General features: G+C 35.0%; 3 protein-coding genes across 3 annotated transcripts; 2 read left to right on the top strand and 1 right to left on the bottom strand.

Moving 5' to 3' along the window:
• Positions 1 to 169: 169 nt before the first annotated feature.
• On the bottom strand, positions 170 to 1,415 carry LOC103338233 (trihelix transcription factor ASR3-like). The gene is made up of 2 exons (XM_008241417.3): positions 689 to 1,415; positions 170 to 456 (listed from the first exon to the last, which is right to left on the bottom strand). The coding sequence occupies exons 1-2, from the start codon at positions 1,413 to 1,415 to the stop codon at positions 170 to 172; spliced, it is 1,014 nt and encodes a 337-aa protein (XP_008239639.2).
• Positions 1,416 to 3,984: 2,569 nt separating this feature from the next.
• Positions 3,985 to 5,672, top strand: LOC103338150 (Histone superfamily protein). Its single transcript, XM_008241341.3, has 4 exons — positions 3,985 to 4,244; positions 4,344 to 4,415; positions 5,045 to 5,125; positions 5,293 to 5,672. Exons 1-4 carry the CDS (start codon positions 4,160 to 4,162, stop codon positions 5,439 to 5,441), a joined length of 387 nt encoding a protein of 128 aa, XP_008239563.1. The 5' UTR covers positions 3,985 to 4,159; the 3' UTR covers positions 5,442 to 5,672.
• A 5,980-nt stretch (positions 5,673 to 11,652) lies between these two features.
• Positions 11,653 to 13,176, top strand: LOC148915308 (uncharacterized). The gene is made up of 2 exons (XM_089055688.1): positions 11,653 to 12,274; positions 12,490 to 13,176. Exons 1-2 carry the CDS (start codon positions 12,270 to 12,272, stop codon positions 13,058 to 13,060), a joined length of 576 nt encoding a protein of 191 aa, XP_088911814.1. The 5' UTR covers positions 11,653 to 12,269; the 3' UTR covers positions 13,061 to 13,176.
• The last annotated feature ends 831 nt before the right edge of the window (positions 13,177 to 14,007 follow it).

The following is a 14,007-nucleotide window of genomic DNA, read 5'->3' as shown; positions in this document are numbered from 1 at the left end:
ATCAACAATCAAACCCCTAAGCTAAAGACTCTGTGTGATCACTGTATAGAGTCAATGACTGGTAGAAGAAGAAAGAAGAAATGAGCTTAAGATGCACTAAACAAAAACTCTTAGAAGATCCCTCCTACATGCAGCTTCTTAAGGTCTTTCACTTTACCATGAAGTTTGATCATAATTTATCTGCGATTCTCACTAGAGCATCTGTGACCTTGCTGATGGCAGCAAGAAAGCTGTTACTTTGCTCCTTCCTCTGTTCCCTATCCAAATGGCAATTTATGTTACGAGCTTCAAGTTGGGCATTCAGCAGGCCGTTGTTCCTCTCAAGTACTCTGATCAACTGGTCACTGTAGTTGTCTTCACATCCGTCTATTGCCAACCGTCTCTGCTTCCGTTTCTCCTGAGTGATATGCTCTCCACATGTATTTGAGTCTAAACCCCGTTTCTCTTTTATTGTGCCTGTATGGAAGAAGAACAACAAAATACAAGTTCTTAGTTTGCTCCAAGCCCAATGTATTATGTTATGACTATCTATTTAGATATATCTTTTGCATTCATATGAGGAGCTTCTGCAAGCCTTTTGCAAAAACCATAACCCGAAAGCTTATATGGTTGGATGATTATGATAGTCGAATGTTATTTGGCCATGTTCGTGATGAAATGATTTGAATGCAAAGAAAATCAATATCACCTGAAGAAGGCATTGGAGTTGTGACTGTTGTTGCAGGAGTGTCTTGCATCAGGTTTTCCTTCTTGGACTCTGTCTCCTCGTGCTCTGACTCCTCAGAATCTGAACATAAACCATCTTCTGCCATATCCTGTTGAAGGCCATTGGCAGCTTTTCTAGGTTCCTCCTCCTCTTCTTCTGCAGCTGCCTCTTCTGCCCCATCACCACTCTGTGCATCTGTTTGTATTGGGATAAACAATGCCAGTGGACATGCTGCTGTTGCAGTCACAGCATTTCCATCCAAGATGTTGTAAACTTCCCGATCGAAGAAACCAGGAAGCTTCCTCTCCTTCCTCACATCATTTCTCATCACCCAAAAAGACTCAGCCGCTCCTTTTATCTGTGACTCCCAGTTCCTGATTTTCTTGAAATCAACAAGAAGATTGCTCCATCTTTTCCTGCACTGAACTGGCTCTCTGCTCACACCTCGCTGCTTACAGTATGATGAGACCAGATCCCACTTTGGTTCAAAATGGTCGGACCCCAAGGCTGAAGAAGATCTGCTGCGGCCCTTCTGAACCGCATTCTCCACGACCTTCTTGCCCTCTATGAGGACAAACGTCTCGTGCCTGGTCCATCGAGGGTGTCGTTTGGCTCTGTCGTCGCTGCTCCCATTCGGCACCTGCTGTCTGTCAACTTGGTCAGGTGTAGTAGAGCTAGCACCTTCATGTTTGTTTGAGTCTAATGCCATGAGGAGCCAAAAGGGTGCTCTTATTAGACAAAGTTTTGGTTAGATCAGAGGACTGTTCCAACAAGGAGATGTAAACTTTTGGGACGATGGCTACTCCTTCCTACATGTAATTCAGTGTCCACTGTCCTCCATTTATTGGAAACAATCCTATTTTTTAAGTAAATTTACAGCCTACTCTTCACTTGTTCTTTCCTGTGGTCACTGGTGAATTAATATTCTTCCATATAGGGCATCATCCCTCCTTATAGGTCACAGGTGCATCACTTGTTTAGGCACTGCTAATGGAATTTTTTTGACAAGTTTTTTGATATGATTGTAGCACCGCTACATAACAATCTCAATCCATTCATGTTCTAACATGAATTAGTTAGCTACCGCTCATATTGTAACACCACGTATCAGTGTTACGTGATACACATAATTTTTTTGTAACTCATGTAATTCATATGGGGTATCTTATGCGTTTGGCGTTACCTAATCAGTTTTCCAAGTCTTAAGGAAATGCCTTACGAGCTCAGATGTGTTGGTCAATCATCAGTTAAGGAAACTAAAAATTATTATTATTTTCTGTCAAACAAGGAAACTACAGATTTTCGTGCATGCATATTGACAAATCATTCATTCCTGATAAAGGAGAAATCGTGTTTAGTGACAACGGAAGATGCCAAAATTATATCATTATCTTCAAATCGTCATAATAGAAGAAAAAAATAAAATAATTATGGAAATATTAGCAGCTGTCATAACATCATCAATATATTTGCAATAGAACATTCATACCACATAGTTATCCATACAAACAATACCACGTATTGAAAAGGAAAAAAGTTTTTTCTATTTTAATACCCTTTTTTTATCATTGAAGAATGAAGGTTAAAACTTAAAATCTCTTCTACACTTGAAACAAAAAATACTTTTAAATTAAGAATTAGTGTTCGTTTGGTATTGCTTATTTGGGGTGATAAGTGATGTTTAAAAAAATTTGGGAAACCCAGCTCATTTGGTAAACTATGAAAAAATCATTTATTGTTAAAAATTGATGCGAGAGAAAGCTATAAGTGAAAGCAGCTAATGAAGTATTTTCATTTTCTGATTATGCGAGAATCAATTTCGAAGAGGTGTTAGGTGTAATGATTATGCGGGAATCAGTACCAACAACACTTTTAATAAAAAGTTTACCTTTCTTTCAAAGCAAATCTGACAGCGATTATTTTCACAACACAATAATATCAAACGGTTAGTCAGTTTGTTATACTTGAATATTAAATTTAGAGTGCTGCTATTTCCACCACCTGTCCTATTTTCTCACCCACCGTATAAATTTTAAAAAACACAATCTTATTTTTCCACCCACCAATATTCCTAAAATACCCTTTTAATTATTACCTCATTTCCTCTCTCCTTTATTCTCTCTGCTCATGTATTCTCTCTCTTTGATGCCCACACATCTCTCTCATTTTCGCTATATCTTATTTTCCACGAAATTTGAAATTTGAAAACAAACAATAGTAAGTAATACAACAGTAAAACGATAAAAGAAATACAAACTTATAAATAAACCCAATCCTATACATGTATTTATAAAAAAAATCCAAGTACTATTTAAACATATAAACACACCCAAAATCAACCTCAAAGTCAACTTTTTGGGTGTGTTTATAAATGGGTTTTGAGTGTGTGTAATGATGAGTTTTTGGTGTGTTTATATGTTTAAATAGTGCTTGGTTTTTTTATAATTTCAACCCCCATTTTGGGTGTTTTAGTGAAACTCCCTAAAAGAAACTACTTCACATCACGAAATTTGATGACAATGGCTGGTCAGCAGGCAAAAGATGACTAGCCCTTGAAACCAAAACGTGGCTCATGCTCCCCAATTTATAAACATGCCTAGCAACCTCTTTACCGACCTTCCAAACTTTCTGGTTCATTGTGAAACTTATTCATCCCCAAGTTTTCAAATTTTTTATTTGTTTAAGAAAAAAAAAATCATAGTCTAAGAAATACTCATCTCCCAATGCTTTAAGTAATCGTAAAGATCTTAGAAATTATATTCTAATAGGATTTCCTTATCTTTTCCCCAAAATCATTCTCTTCAACATCCAGTATCTTGTTGTCTTCTTCTTCATAAACAATTTGATTGAATGAATAGAAAAGAGAAGAAAATTATTTGAGAATTGGAGTTATGAGCACTGAAAAGTCATAAGAGGAATCATGAGCAATGAGTCATAGCTTTCTTGTGTTTTTTCTCTTTCTGTCAAACGATAGGGTTACGTGAGAGCAGAAGTTTGCGTTTTTTTTTTTTCCTCTTTCTTTTTCCTTAAGTCCTTTTAAGTCATTTTAGAATGAGGTTAAATTTGTCTTTAAAAGTTCAAAGATAACGTGAGTGAAAAAATAGGACAGGTGGGTGGAAATAACAACACTCTAAATTTATTTGTTTTGTTATAGGATGTGAATATTAAAAAGCCTTTGTCATTTTATAATGGGCCTATTCAGAAAAAGCCCTTAAGAAAAAGTCAGGAAAATAAAAACCAAAAAAAGGACCCGACCCGCCTAGCGTCTAGGCGGCCGCCTAGGCCGATTTTTCCTTCTCTTTTTTTTTGGTCGAAACCTAGGCCGAGTTTTCAAACACCACTTGAACGATTTCACTTTACAAAACAATGCGTTGAACTCCATTTTCCCGCGCGTAATTGTATCAGTAAATAACTAGTTTGGAACCCTAGTTTTTTTTTCCAGAGCAAAAGAAAATGGAGAGGGAAGAAGAAGACTCGGTGAGCGAGCTTTTGAGAGATCGATTCAGAGTCTCCACCATCTCTATCGCCGAAGCCGAAGGTACCACATTCTTCAATCTTCGTAGTTTCATTAACTGGATCGTCTTGTTTTGTTTCTGGTTCTCACTTCTCACTTCTCAAATGCCATTTCACTGCACAGCGAAGAGAAACGACATGGAAATATCGGGACCCGTGATGACTTGCATTGCCGATTTGGCCTTCAAATTTACTGGTATTTGTCTATAACTTTGATATTTGCCATGCAATTAAAAATGTAAGATAAATTGCGATAATCTATTTCCTTTTTGGGTCATAAATTCCAAATTGCGATAATCATACAATTCGACTGGTGCATTCAACTGACAGAAACAGAATGGTATGGTTATTGTGCTTAAACATTCCAAATGAAATGCCTCTTTTACTAGAAAGTGAGAAATTGTAGTTTCAGAATTGGGTTCTTAGAGTTTGATAGACAAACGAAATGTCTGATTAGGAAGTGGGTATACTTTCGTCAATGTGGATCGAAACAATTCCGGTTAGATTTGTTAGTAAGAGGGTTGTTGAGAGATAATTGTGGGATGATTTTGAATATTTTGATCTGTGAAACACGTTCTGCATGTCTAATTTGAGCATCAAGACTAAGAATATTGCTCCTGAAGTAAAGAATTGTGACATCATACAACTCACCCCTAAGAAATTTGTATGTCATAAATTTGTTCAGCCTAACAATTGTAGTGAAAGAAAGTCTGGACTCCAGAGTGATACAATATCCTGTATGAAAAATGTCAATAATGGGTTCCAATCATCACTAGGAAAAAGCTGAATTGAAACTAATGTAAGCCTTGCTATTTTGCAAAACAGAACAGTTGGCAAAGGACCTGGAATTATTTGCTCAACACGCTGGTCGTAAAACTGCAAACATGGAAGATGTCATACTTTCTGGTGAGTGTTCAACCCTTGGAGTTTAAATGGATATCAACTTCAACGAAATTGAATGATATACCAATTTGCCACAAGCTCTCATGAACCTAGTTATTCTGTTCTGTCTTCCGTTTTTGTATGTTTGAACTCTGGATGTACTAATTCTTCTTGGAAAAACATGGTTTCAGCACATAGAAATGAACATCTGGCTGCCTTATTGAGGTCCTTCAGCAATGATCTAAAAGCCAGAGAGCCCCAATCTGAGAGGAAGAGAAAGAAATCATCAAAAAAGGAAGACCAAGCAACTACCAGTGTAGTCCATATTCCAGATTCTTAGCTGGGTACGTCTCTACCTTAACTTGATTACTAAAGCACACCAAAGAATTGGATATCTCATGTAAGAAAGCTGCGACTTGTTTGACCTTAACTTCTGCATCATGTGACTTGCTGAAGAATCCCGAGTAAATACATATGAAAACTTAGCTTGAGTTCGAACACCATTTCAGATTATACTACTACCATTATCCTGCGTCATTCAATATATGACTTAGATTTCTCTCCTGTTTAATTTTCTGGTCACTGAAATGGTTGGAAAGTATCAAATGGAAAGCGGTACTATTGAGAAGCTTTTCCCCATACTTGCCCTAAATTTGGAGAAAGGGATAGCACTATTTTGTTAATCCAGGTCAATAACGCTATGACACGCGTGATAACACTTCCACTTGGCATATCATTATTGGACGGCGATAACTGCTATGCCCCTTCCAACTAAGTTTTTCTCCCAAATTTGGTTATTAGCGGGTCATGCCAATCAGAATTCTGGGTACTTTTCCACTGGCCCAATTGAAAAGCTCCTTACCCACCGGCCCCCACACTAAAAAGGTTTTTGTCTTGTATGAGTAAATGGCCCATTGAACCAACCAATTCTCAATTTTGTAATGCAAGAACTTCCATATGTGAACAGTTTGTAGCAAAAACATAAGAAGGTGTACTTGGATAAATCGTAGGAAAAGCGGGAAGATGCTCAAATGTTCATTTGCTTGGATTGTTGTTTCAAAATGATGTGTAAAAATTCAAGTTTTTGTCGTTGCTGGGGGAGGAGGGGTGACGAGATTGAGTTACTTTTTGTCAGAATCACAGGTATATATTTTCTTTTTGGGTACAAAAGGACCAGAGATATTTTCAAAGCCAAAAAGGGGTCAGTTTTTTTAGCCTGGGAGAGCGCCATGAAAAAGAGTGCTGTTGCGTTTCAGAGTTTCTTTAAAGGTTAAAAGCCTTGATGGTCCAGGGAAAAAATAAATAAAAGCCTCTGTCCTTCCAGTTCCATTTGTCCTACGCACCATTTCAATCTGCACAGTTTCTTCCTCTGGGATTCTGGTACCTCTGCGAATACAATCCAATCTCATTTTAATAATGATTTTTCCTCTTTTACAAAATAATAAAAACTATTATTAATTTTTGCAATAGCTGATTGGTGGACGTATGTTTGTGCTGTGCAACAATAATCCCAACCTTATCCTTCAGTCAGCATTCGTACACATAAACCAGAATGAACAGTGTCATAAATGGTGCGTGTGGGATAATTTGTCCTGTTTAACTTTGCATCCCAGGCCATTGTTAAATTTGTTACGTCACAAACCACGGACCACCCCGGACCCGTCTGTTTAGGTTTAGTTTCCTCAATTATAGTTGGCTCGGATAATTGAAATACTAGTGAATCTTACAATGTGTCATAAGCTTTACTTAAGAAATCCTTCAATTAAAGCTTTATATATACTCTACATATTATATAGTCTCACTCTTTCTCCAAACTTTCGTAACTATTTCAAGAAAACTAATGGTTTTAGAGGTGTTTGAGTTGTGCTAATAACAGTCGTCTACGTATGCAATTACTCGGTTGTTGTTTTCCTCACAAAACTTGTAGTATGCATCAATTACTTCATGTAAACTTGGACAGAGCTAGTGTCCTTGGCAATGTCATAAAGGGAGACCTTTCATTCATTTAAGCAATTTAAAAAAAATGCAGCATAATAGTCAACTTCCCCGAATTGTTTCCATCACGACTTCTCTCTTCCTATCGCGTAATCAAATGTTTTCAAGTGCTGTGAACAAAAGCAACCCAAAATCAAAAGCACTTGTTCTTTTCATCCAATTTTTGTGAACCACAGCCACAAGCAAGCTCGAGAGAGTGGTCCTAACACCCACAAACAAACCCACAAGATGAAAGAAGCAAGCTTCCGAGTATGGAAACCCATGCTTAACAATATCATCAAACTTTGTAAGTAACAGGAATCAGCTTTCATCTGCCACGTGTCCATCTATTTTTTTTCCCCCTCATATTTTATTTATTTCCGATATTCCACCATAAATAATGCCCCATTTGGGTGTCACTTTCATGCAAACAACACAACAGGCTGGAGATCTAACGGCCACGAGGCCACCCTTACCACGTGAACCTTTTATCTTTAACCGTTTTCCCTGCGTCCCTCTTTTCGCTTTCACAAGTCACAACAACCGTCCGGTTTGCCGGAAACTTGTTAGAAGCTGCTGCGTTACTTAAGAAAAAATCAAAAAGCCCCTCCTCTCTGCCTGCCATGTGTGAGTGCCCCAAATAGGACAAGACCCTTTAATTTTTGGCTTGTGGTCTCATGCATTTGCTATGAATTTGAGTATTAACAGATAATTAGGGGCACTTAAGCACTCGAGTTAATTCATTAACAAAGACAGTTAACCGAAACCCAATTGGTCAAATTCTGCCTAACAATCTGTGCCACGTTCAAATTGGATCTCAAAACCAAGCACAAAACCTTTGACCTTTTAAATGGGGGTAGTTTTCTAACATGAAAATGACCAAATTAGGGTTCGCATTTACTTTTCACAAGCTTATAATAAACAAATCGAGTCTAAACATTCAAATTTTCACACTATAAACTTGTTCAATTAATACACACTAGCTTCTCTGTACACACTTCCACGCTTGTGAGAGACTTTTTTGAAAAAAAAATTATTTTATAATTAAAAAATATAATGGGTAGTTGTGTTCTATAAATATAGGATTCATTATCTTATTTTTCTTTTAATTTTAAATTTTTAATATGAAAAAATATGAATTTATTATATTATCCTCTTTTAATTCTTAATGTTTAGATTAACTAAAGGCATTTTCTGGTATTTTGAATGTTTCACAATTCTCTATCTTTTGCTTTATATATACTAGCTTATTTACACAGGCTTTTTTTTTTTAATTTAAATTTTATTTTAGAATTAAAAAAGATAATGGGTAGTTGTGTTTCATAAAAATAGAATCAATTATTTGAATTTTCTTTTCATTTAAAATGTTTTAATATGAAAAAGTGTGAATTTATCATATTATCTTCATTTAATTAATAATTTCAATTCTTAATATTTGCATTGACCAAAGACTTTTTTTTTTTTTTGAATGTTTTACCATTATCTACATTTTACTTTATATATAGAAGATATAGATAAAGAAAAATGATTAATTTTTCGCGTTCAAATGTTAGTATTTAGTCAGATTATATGGTTACTATTTATGATATTCCCGATATTATGATCGAAGCATTGACTTAGATTGAGAACTAGATTTTAAATTTATATGTCATAATTCATGTGCATAGTATTAGATTGACAGGATTGATGAAACATATCCAAGTAACATTGATTGACATTTAAACCATACAAAATTGAAGCAACATTATATGACTGGATTGTCATCATATTTTCAAAATACAAAAAATAAAGGCCAGTAATGTTAGCCAAGAAAGAAACTAAGAAGTGTTAATAACATCGCTAACCCAAAAAAAAAAAGTGCACCCGTCCTTCATTGTTCCATTTGTGCTGATTTGGATTGGATTGTCGTGTACATTATTGTCACATGTATCATTTTGCATGTGCTCCTCCTGTGGGACCCACCCAGCTCCTTTATTTGTAGCTACTCGTTAAAATGTTATCCACGTGTCACACCCAAGGTGGAGTTTGTTTAAATAATCCATTTTTAGTTGTTACATAGGGCTATTGCCTATTGGCCGAAGAAATGAAGAATTATGTTAATACAATTTTAAAATATTAGAATTATAAAAAATAAAAGAAAACCTTGTCAGGTAGGGAAATAATAATTAGAAAATCATATTTGCTAGCCTGCCACTATATTTTTTCTGGTTTTTATTTATTTATCCTTATTTTAATAATTCAAATCCCCCATTTCTCAATATCGGTTGTGTAAAAAAAATTAGGCTTATTATCACAAAACGTCCATAAGGTTTACGAAACTATCAGATTGCATCTTTTTTTCTTTTTTTGTCATTCGTGGTATTTAACGTTAGTATGTGTAATCACAAATGGTTCATGCCGTTAGATTATGTCAAAAACTTCATTAGTTTGTTGACGTCACATATATATATATATATCACAAAATATCCCCGAGGTTCACTCACCTATCACAAATGGTCCATGCGAAATTTTTAAATTTTTTAATATTTAAAATTCATAAAATTTTGGTTTTCTTTTTAAGATTTTATGAATTTTAAATTATTTTAAAATATATATTATATTTTAAATACATGTGACACTATATTATTGTAGATGTGAGCTCCATATATATGCCACATCAACAAACTAATGGAGTTTTTAAAAAATAAAAAATTTAAAAATGAAAAAATTAAGGGTTTAGGGTTCATAAATGGTCCTCAAGATTAAAATCCTTCTATAAATGATTTTTTCATTTATAAATAATTTTAAAAATAAAACTAAAATTTTATGAATTTTAAATTAAAAAATTAAAAACTTTCGTAAGGATCATTGGTGATAGGTGTGTGAACCTCATGGATGTTTTGTGATATATATATATATATATATATATCACGTCAACAAACTAACAGAGTTTTTTACGGAACCTAACGGCAAAAACTATTTGTGATCGCACATACTAACCTTGAGGACCACAAGTAACAAAAAAAAAAAAATATTAAAGATGCAATCTGATAGTTTCATAAACCTTATGGATGTTTTGTAATAATAAGCCAAAAAAATTATAAAAAACTAAGATAAGATTATAGGTGAAAAAAATAGAACCAAAGTTGTCACATTATAATGAAGGAGACAAAGCCAAGTAGTCTAGTAAGTGAGACCCTTAAAAGGATTGCGTATCCCATTAAAATTGTAGAAAAATTTCAACTTCATTGATCACTATAATTGAAAATTAAGGACCCATTTGATAACCATTTCATTTTTCATTTTTAGTTTTCATTTTTTGTGCTAGAGTAGAGAAAAAAGTAGGAGAATGGAAGTGAGAATTAGAATGGAGATGAGATTGAAAGGGAAGATGATAAGAGAGGATGAGAGGGAGAAATAACAAAAGTGAAAACAAAAATTAAAAACAAAAATATATTTCAAATTGTTTTCACTTTCAAGATTTTGTTCCCACTCTCATTTTCCTATGTATTATAACACAAAAAATGAGAAATAAAAACTAAAATTAAAATAGTTATCAAACGGGCCCTAAGATTATCATTTTTATTTTCTTATTACAATTGTTTGGGTTATGTGGCACACAAGTCTTTTTGATATGCTAATATCTGTGATGTTACTTCCCAACCTTGGTTAAGGACGTGACACCTTGATATTCTCGAAATATGGGGAATATTGGCTTTTTTGAATAAAAATGTCGTCAATGATTATGACTTTGATTCTTTTTTTCTTGTACCACACATTTTTCTCTATAGTTTTACTATATTTTATGCAAAACTTATTAATAATCTTCCCTTTAAAAGTGAGAATAAAGGTGAATAAAGAGATTGGAATTGAGAGGCTTTTAAATAAATAAATATGTATTAATATATAAACCAATGTATAATGATGAATTAAATTAATCGGTATTGGAAAGGTGATTTTATCTAAACTAACCAATTTAAGAAATTAATTTAAATTTAAATTTTTTTATTTTTTATTTTTTAAAATTGCTGTAGTTTGAAGGCAAATTGAAAGCAAAAGTAAAAGTAGAAAAAACAATATGACCTTTTTTTAACTTTAAAAATCAATGAGTGAAAAAAGAAGAAAAAAAGTGTGTGTGTTGGGGCACGAAATCATATACTCATTCATAGCTCTGAATTTTTTAATTTTTTAATTTTTTATTTTGGGTTCTCAGTTTTTTTAAGCAGCTTTCAAACTGGTTCGAGGACACGTGGCTGGGTATGAGCACGTAGGCTTTAAGTGCTCTTCCGCATTCTAAGAGCATCTCCAGCGCTCTTGGGGGAAAGGCTGCCCGACGCAGCCGAGTTGAGTCAGGCGGGCCCGATTTGGTGGCGGGTCCCACGAGCGAGGAAGCCCAAGGCAAGTCTTGCCTGGCTTGTTGGCGTCAGCCGACGGTAATTCAAATTTTTACCGTTGGCGCGTGTAATTCACGCGCCAACGGTAAAAATTTGAAATCGCGTGACGCTGACGACTCAACGGCGGGTGCCACGTGGCGCGCCGGGACTCTCCGATTGAATTTTTCGGACATCCGACGGTCCTCGTTTTTGGCTAAAAAAATTGCAAAAAAAATCGAAAAAAATCGAAAAAAATCTGAATTTTTTTTTAAAAAATACCCAAAAATTCTGTATTTTTTCTCTATAAATACCTAACCATTGTATTTACTTTCCACACTAAAATCTTCATACAATTTCTTCTCCATCCCATATTTTTTACTCTTTACTCACATTATTCACTTTCCACACCAATTCTTCATACAAACTTTTCTCCTTCCAATTTTTTTGTTCATCTCCACTCACATTTTTCACTTCCACACCAATTCTCCATACAAACTCTTCTCCTTCAAATATTTTTTACTCTCTTTCTACTACTTTCCATTTGTATAAAAAAAAACAAATGGCATCTTCTATTGAAGTCGGAGGCTCGTGGTCAACGAATGAAGATATTGCGTTGTGTCAATCTTGGGTGAACATTAGTCATGACCCTATCACGGGTAATGAGATGAAGTTTCATCACATGTGGAGCAAAATTCATGGAGAATTTTGTCAAAGATCGGGTTCTATTCGGACCGAAATGGCGTTGTCTAGTAGATGGAAACTTCTTAATAAAGAGTTAGGGAAATGGAGAAATGCCTTGACAAAAGCAAAGGCGAACATTCAAAGCGGTCAAAATTTAACCGATGAGGTAAAATATTTATAATTGCCATTTTAATCAATTCAATGTCACTTTTTTTTCATATTCTATTTGTTTTTCTTGCATAATTTCTTTTTTCTTGGTGCACCTTTAATTTGTCTATATTTTCTTGCATAATCAATTTTATTTTTGCATTTCAAAATAGTTTATATTTTCTTGCATAATAATTTTTGTTTCTTGCACTTCCAATTATTTATTTTTAATAGATGGTACAAGCACAAATGTGGTTCGGTGCCATGGGGCAAGGCAAAAAGTTTCGTGCATTTCCAATGTTGGGAAATTGTGAAGGATTGTTCGAGATTCAAAATTATTCCCACCGGTCCGCCGGTTGTGATGAATGAGACGCCACTCCACGATTCAACATCAACCGATTCTCCATTGGACTCCCCAATGGAAACGGAGTCACCATTTGTGCCACGTCCGCCAAGACCTATTGGGAGAAAGGCGGCAAAGGCCAAGAGAGGGGCCACTTCGACCAATGATTGTGTACAATTATTGGAGCATATAGCTAAGAGCGCCTCACTAAGAATGGAGAGAGACTTGAAAAGAGATGAAATGGACAAGGCACGAGAGGAAGCATTTGTTCTCCAACAACAAATGGCACAAGAAAAAGACATAGAGGATAGAGAGATTAAAATCATGGCTATGGATACGAGCCATATGTCTCCCGAAACAAAGGCTTATTGGAAGCAACGAAGAAGAGATGTCATGAGGAAAAAACTTTTCAATGACGACGGACCTAGCAATACGGATTGGTTAAATGATGAAAACCATTAGGAAGCAATTGAAACACCTTTGCCATATGTTGTATTGTTGTATTGTTGTATTATCCTTTAAGTTGTTGTATTGTTGTATTATCCTTTAAGTTGTTGTATTGTTGTATTATCCTTTAAGTTGTTGTATTGTTGTATTTTCCTTTCATTTGTTGTATTGTTCCCTTATCCTTGAATTTGTTGTATTGTTCCCTTTTTATTCAATCAAAAAAGCATTAAATTAAATGACTATTTATTAAAAACATTTGAGCATCAAAACAAATATTAATTCAAAAAAACCTTCATTGATTGCAAACAACACACAAAACAAACCATACATAAAAGCATAATAATAAAAAGCCTAATTCCAAAAAAAAAACCACACACAAAATGAAGCATAATTAAAAACAAGGCATAATTTCAAACAAAGCACTAATCTTGACTTCATCCATTGTGATTGCCTTTCATCTCCCACAAGTGCTCGATCAAGTCACGTTGACGTATCTCGTGAACATATGAAGATTGCATTTCTTGATACCGATCAATCATGGGGTTGTTGAATTGACCATCCCGAAGTATTGGTTCGGCTCCAGTGGTAGTCCATTTGGTCCAATCGGCCTTTCATATATTCTTGTCAACGATGTGTTCATTGGATCGGGTTCAAACACCTCTTGAGCATCATAGTCATACTCATCCTCCACAATCATGTTGTGAAGGATGATGCAAGTCATCATAATACTCCGCAGCACCTCCTCATCTAGCATCCGAGCAGCACCTCTAATAATTGCCCAACGAGCTTGCAAGATACCGAAACACCTCTCCACGTCTTTCCTGTAACCTTCTTGAAAGGAAGCAAAGTTTCTTTCCTTCTCGGATTGGGGATTCGAACTGTTTTCACGAATGTCGTCCACCTAGGATAAATTCCGTCGGAAAGGTAGCGCACTGAGTAAACGGTATTGTTGATTTGGTACG

Source organism: Prunus mume, linkage group LG7 (assembly GCF_029339155.1).
Source record: "Prunus mume cultivar Tortuosa linkage group LG7, ASM2933915v1, whole genome shotgun sequence".
Lineage (NCBI taxonomy): Eukaryota > Viridiplantae > Streptophyta > Magnoliopsida > Rosales > Rosaceae > Prunus > Prunus mume.
The sequence above is the reverse complement of the archived record's forward strand: the minus strand, read 5'-3'. Positions and strand labels throughout refer to the sequence as shown.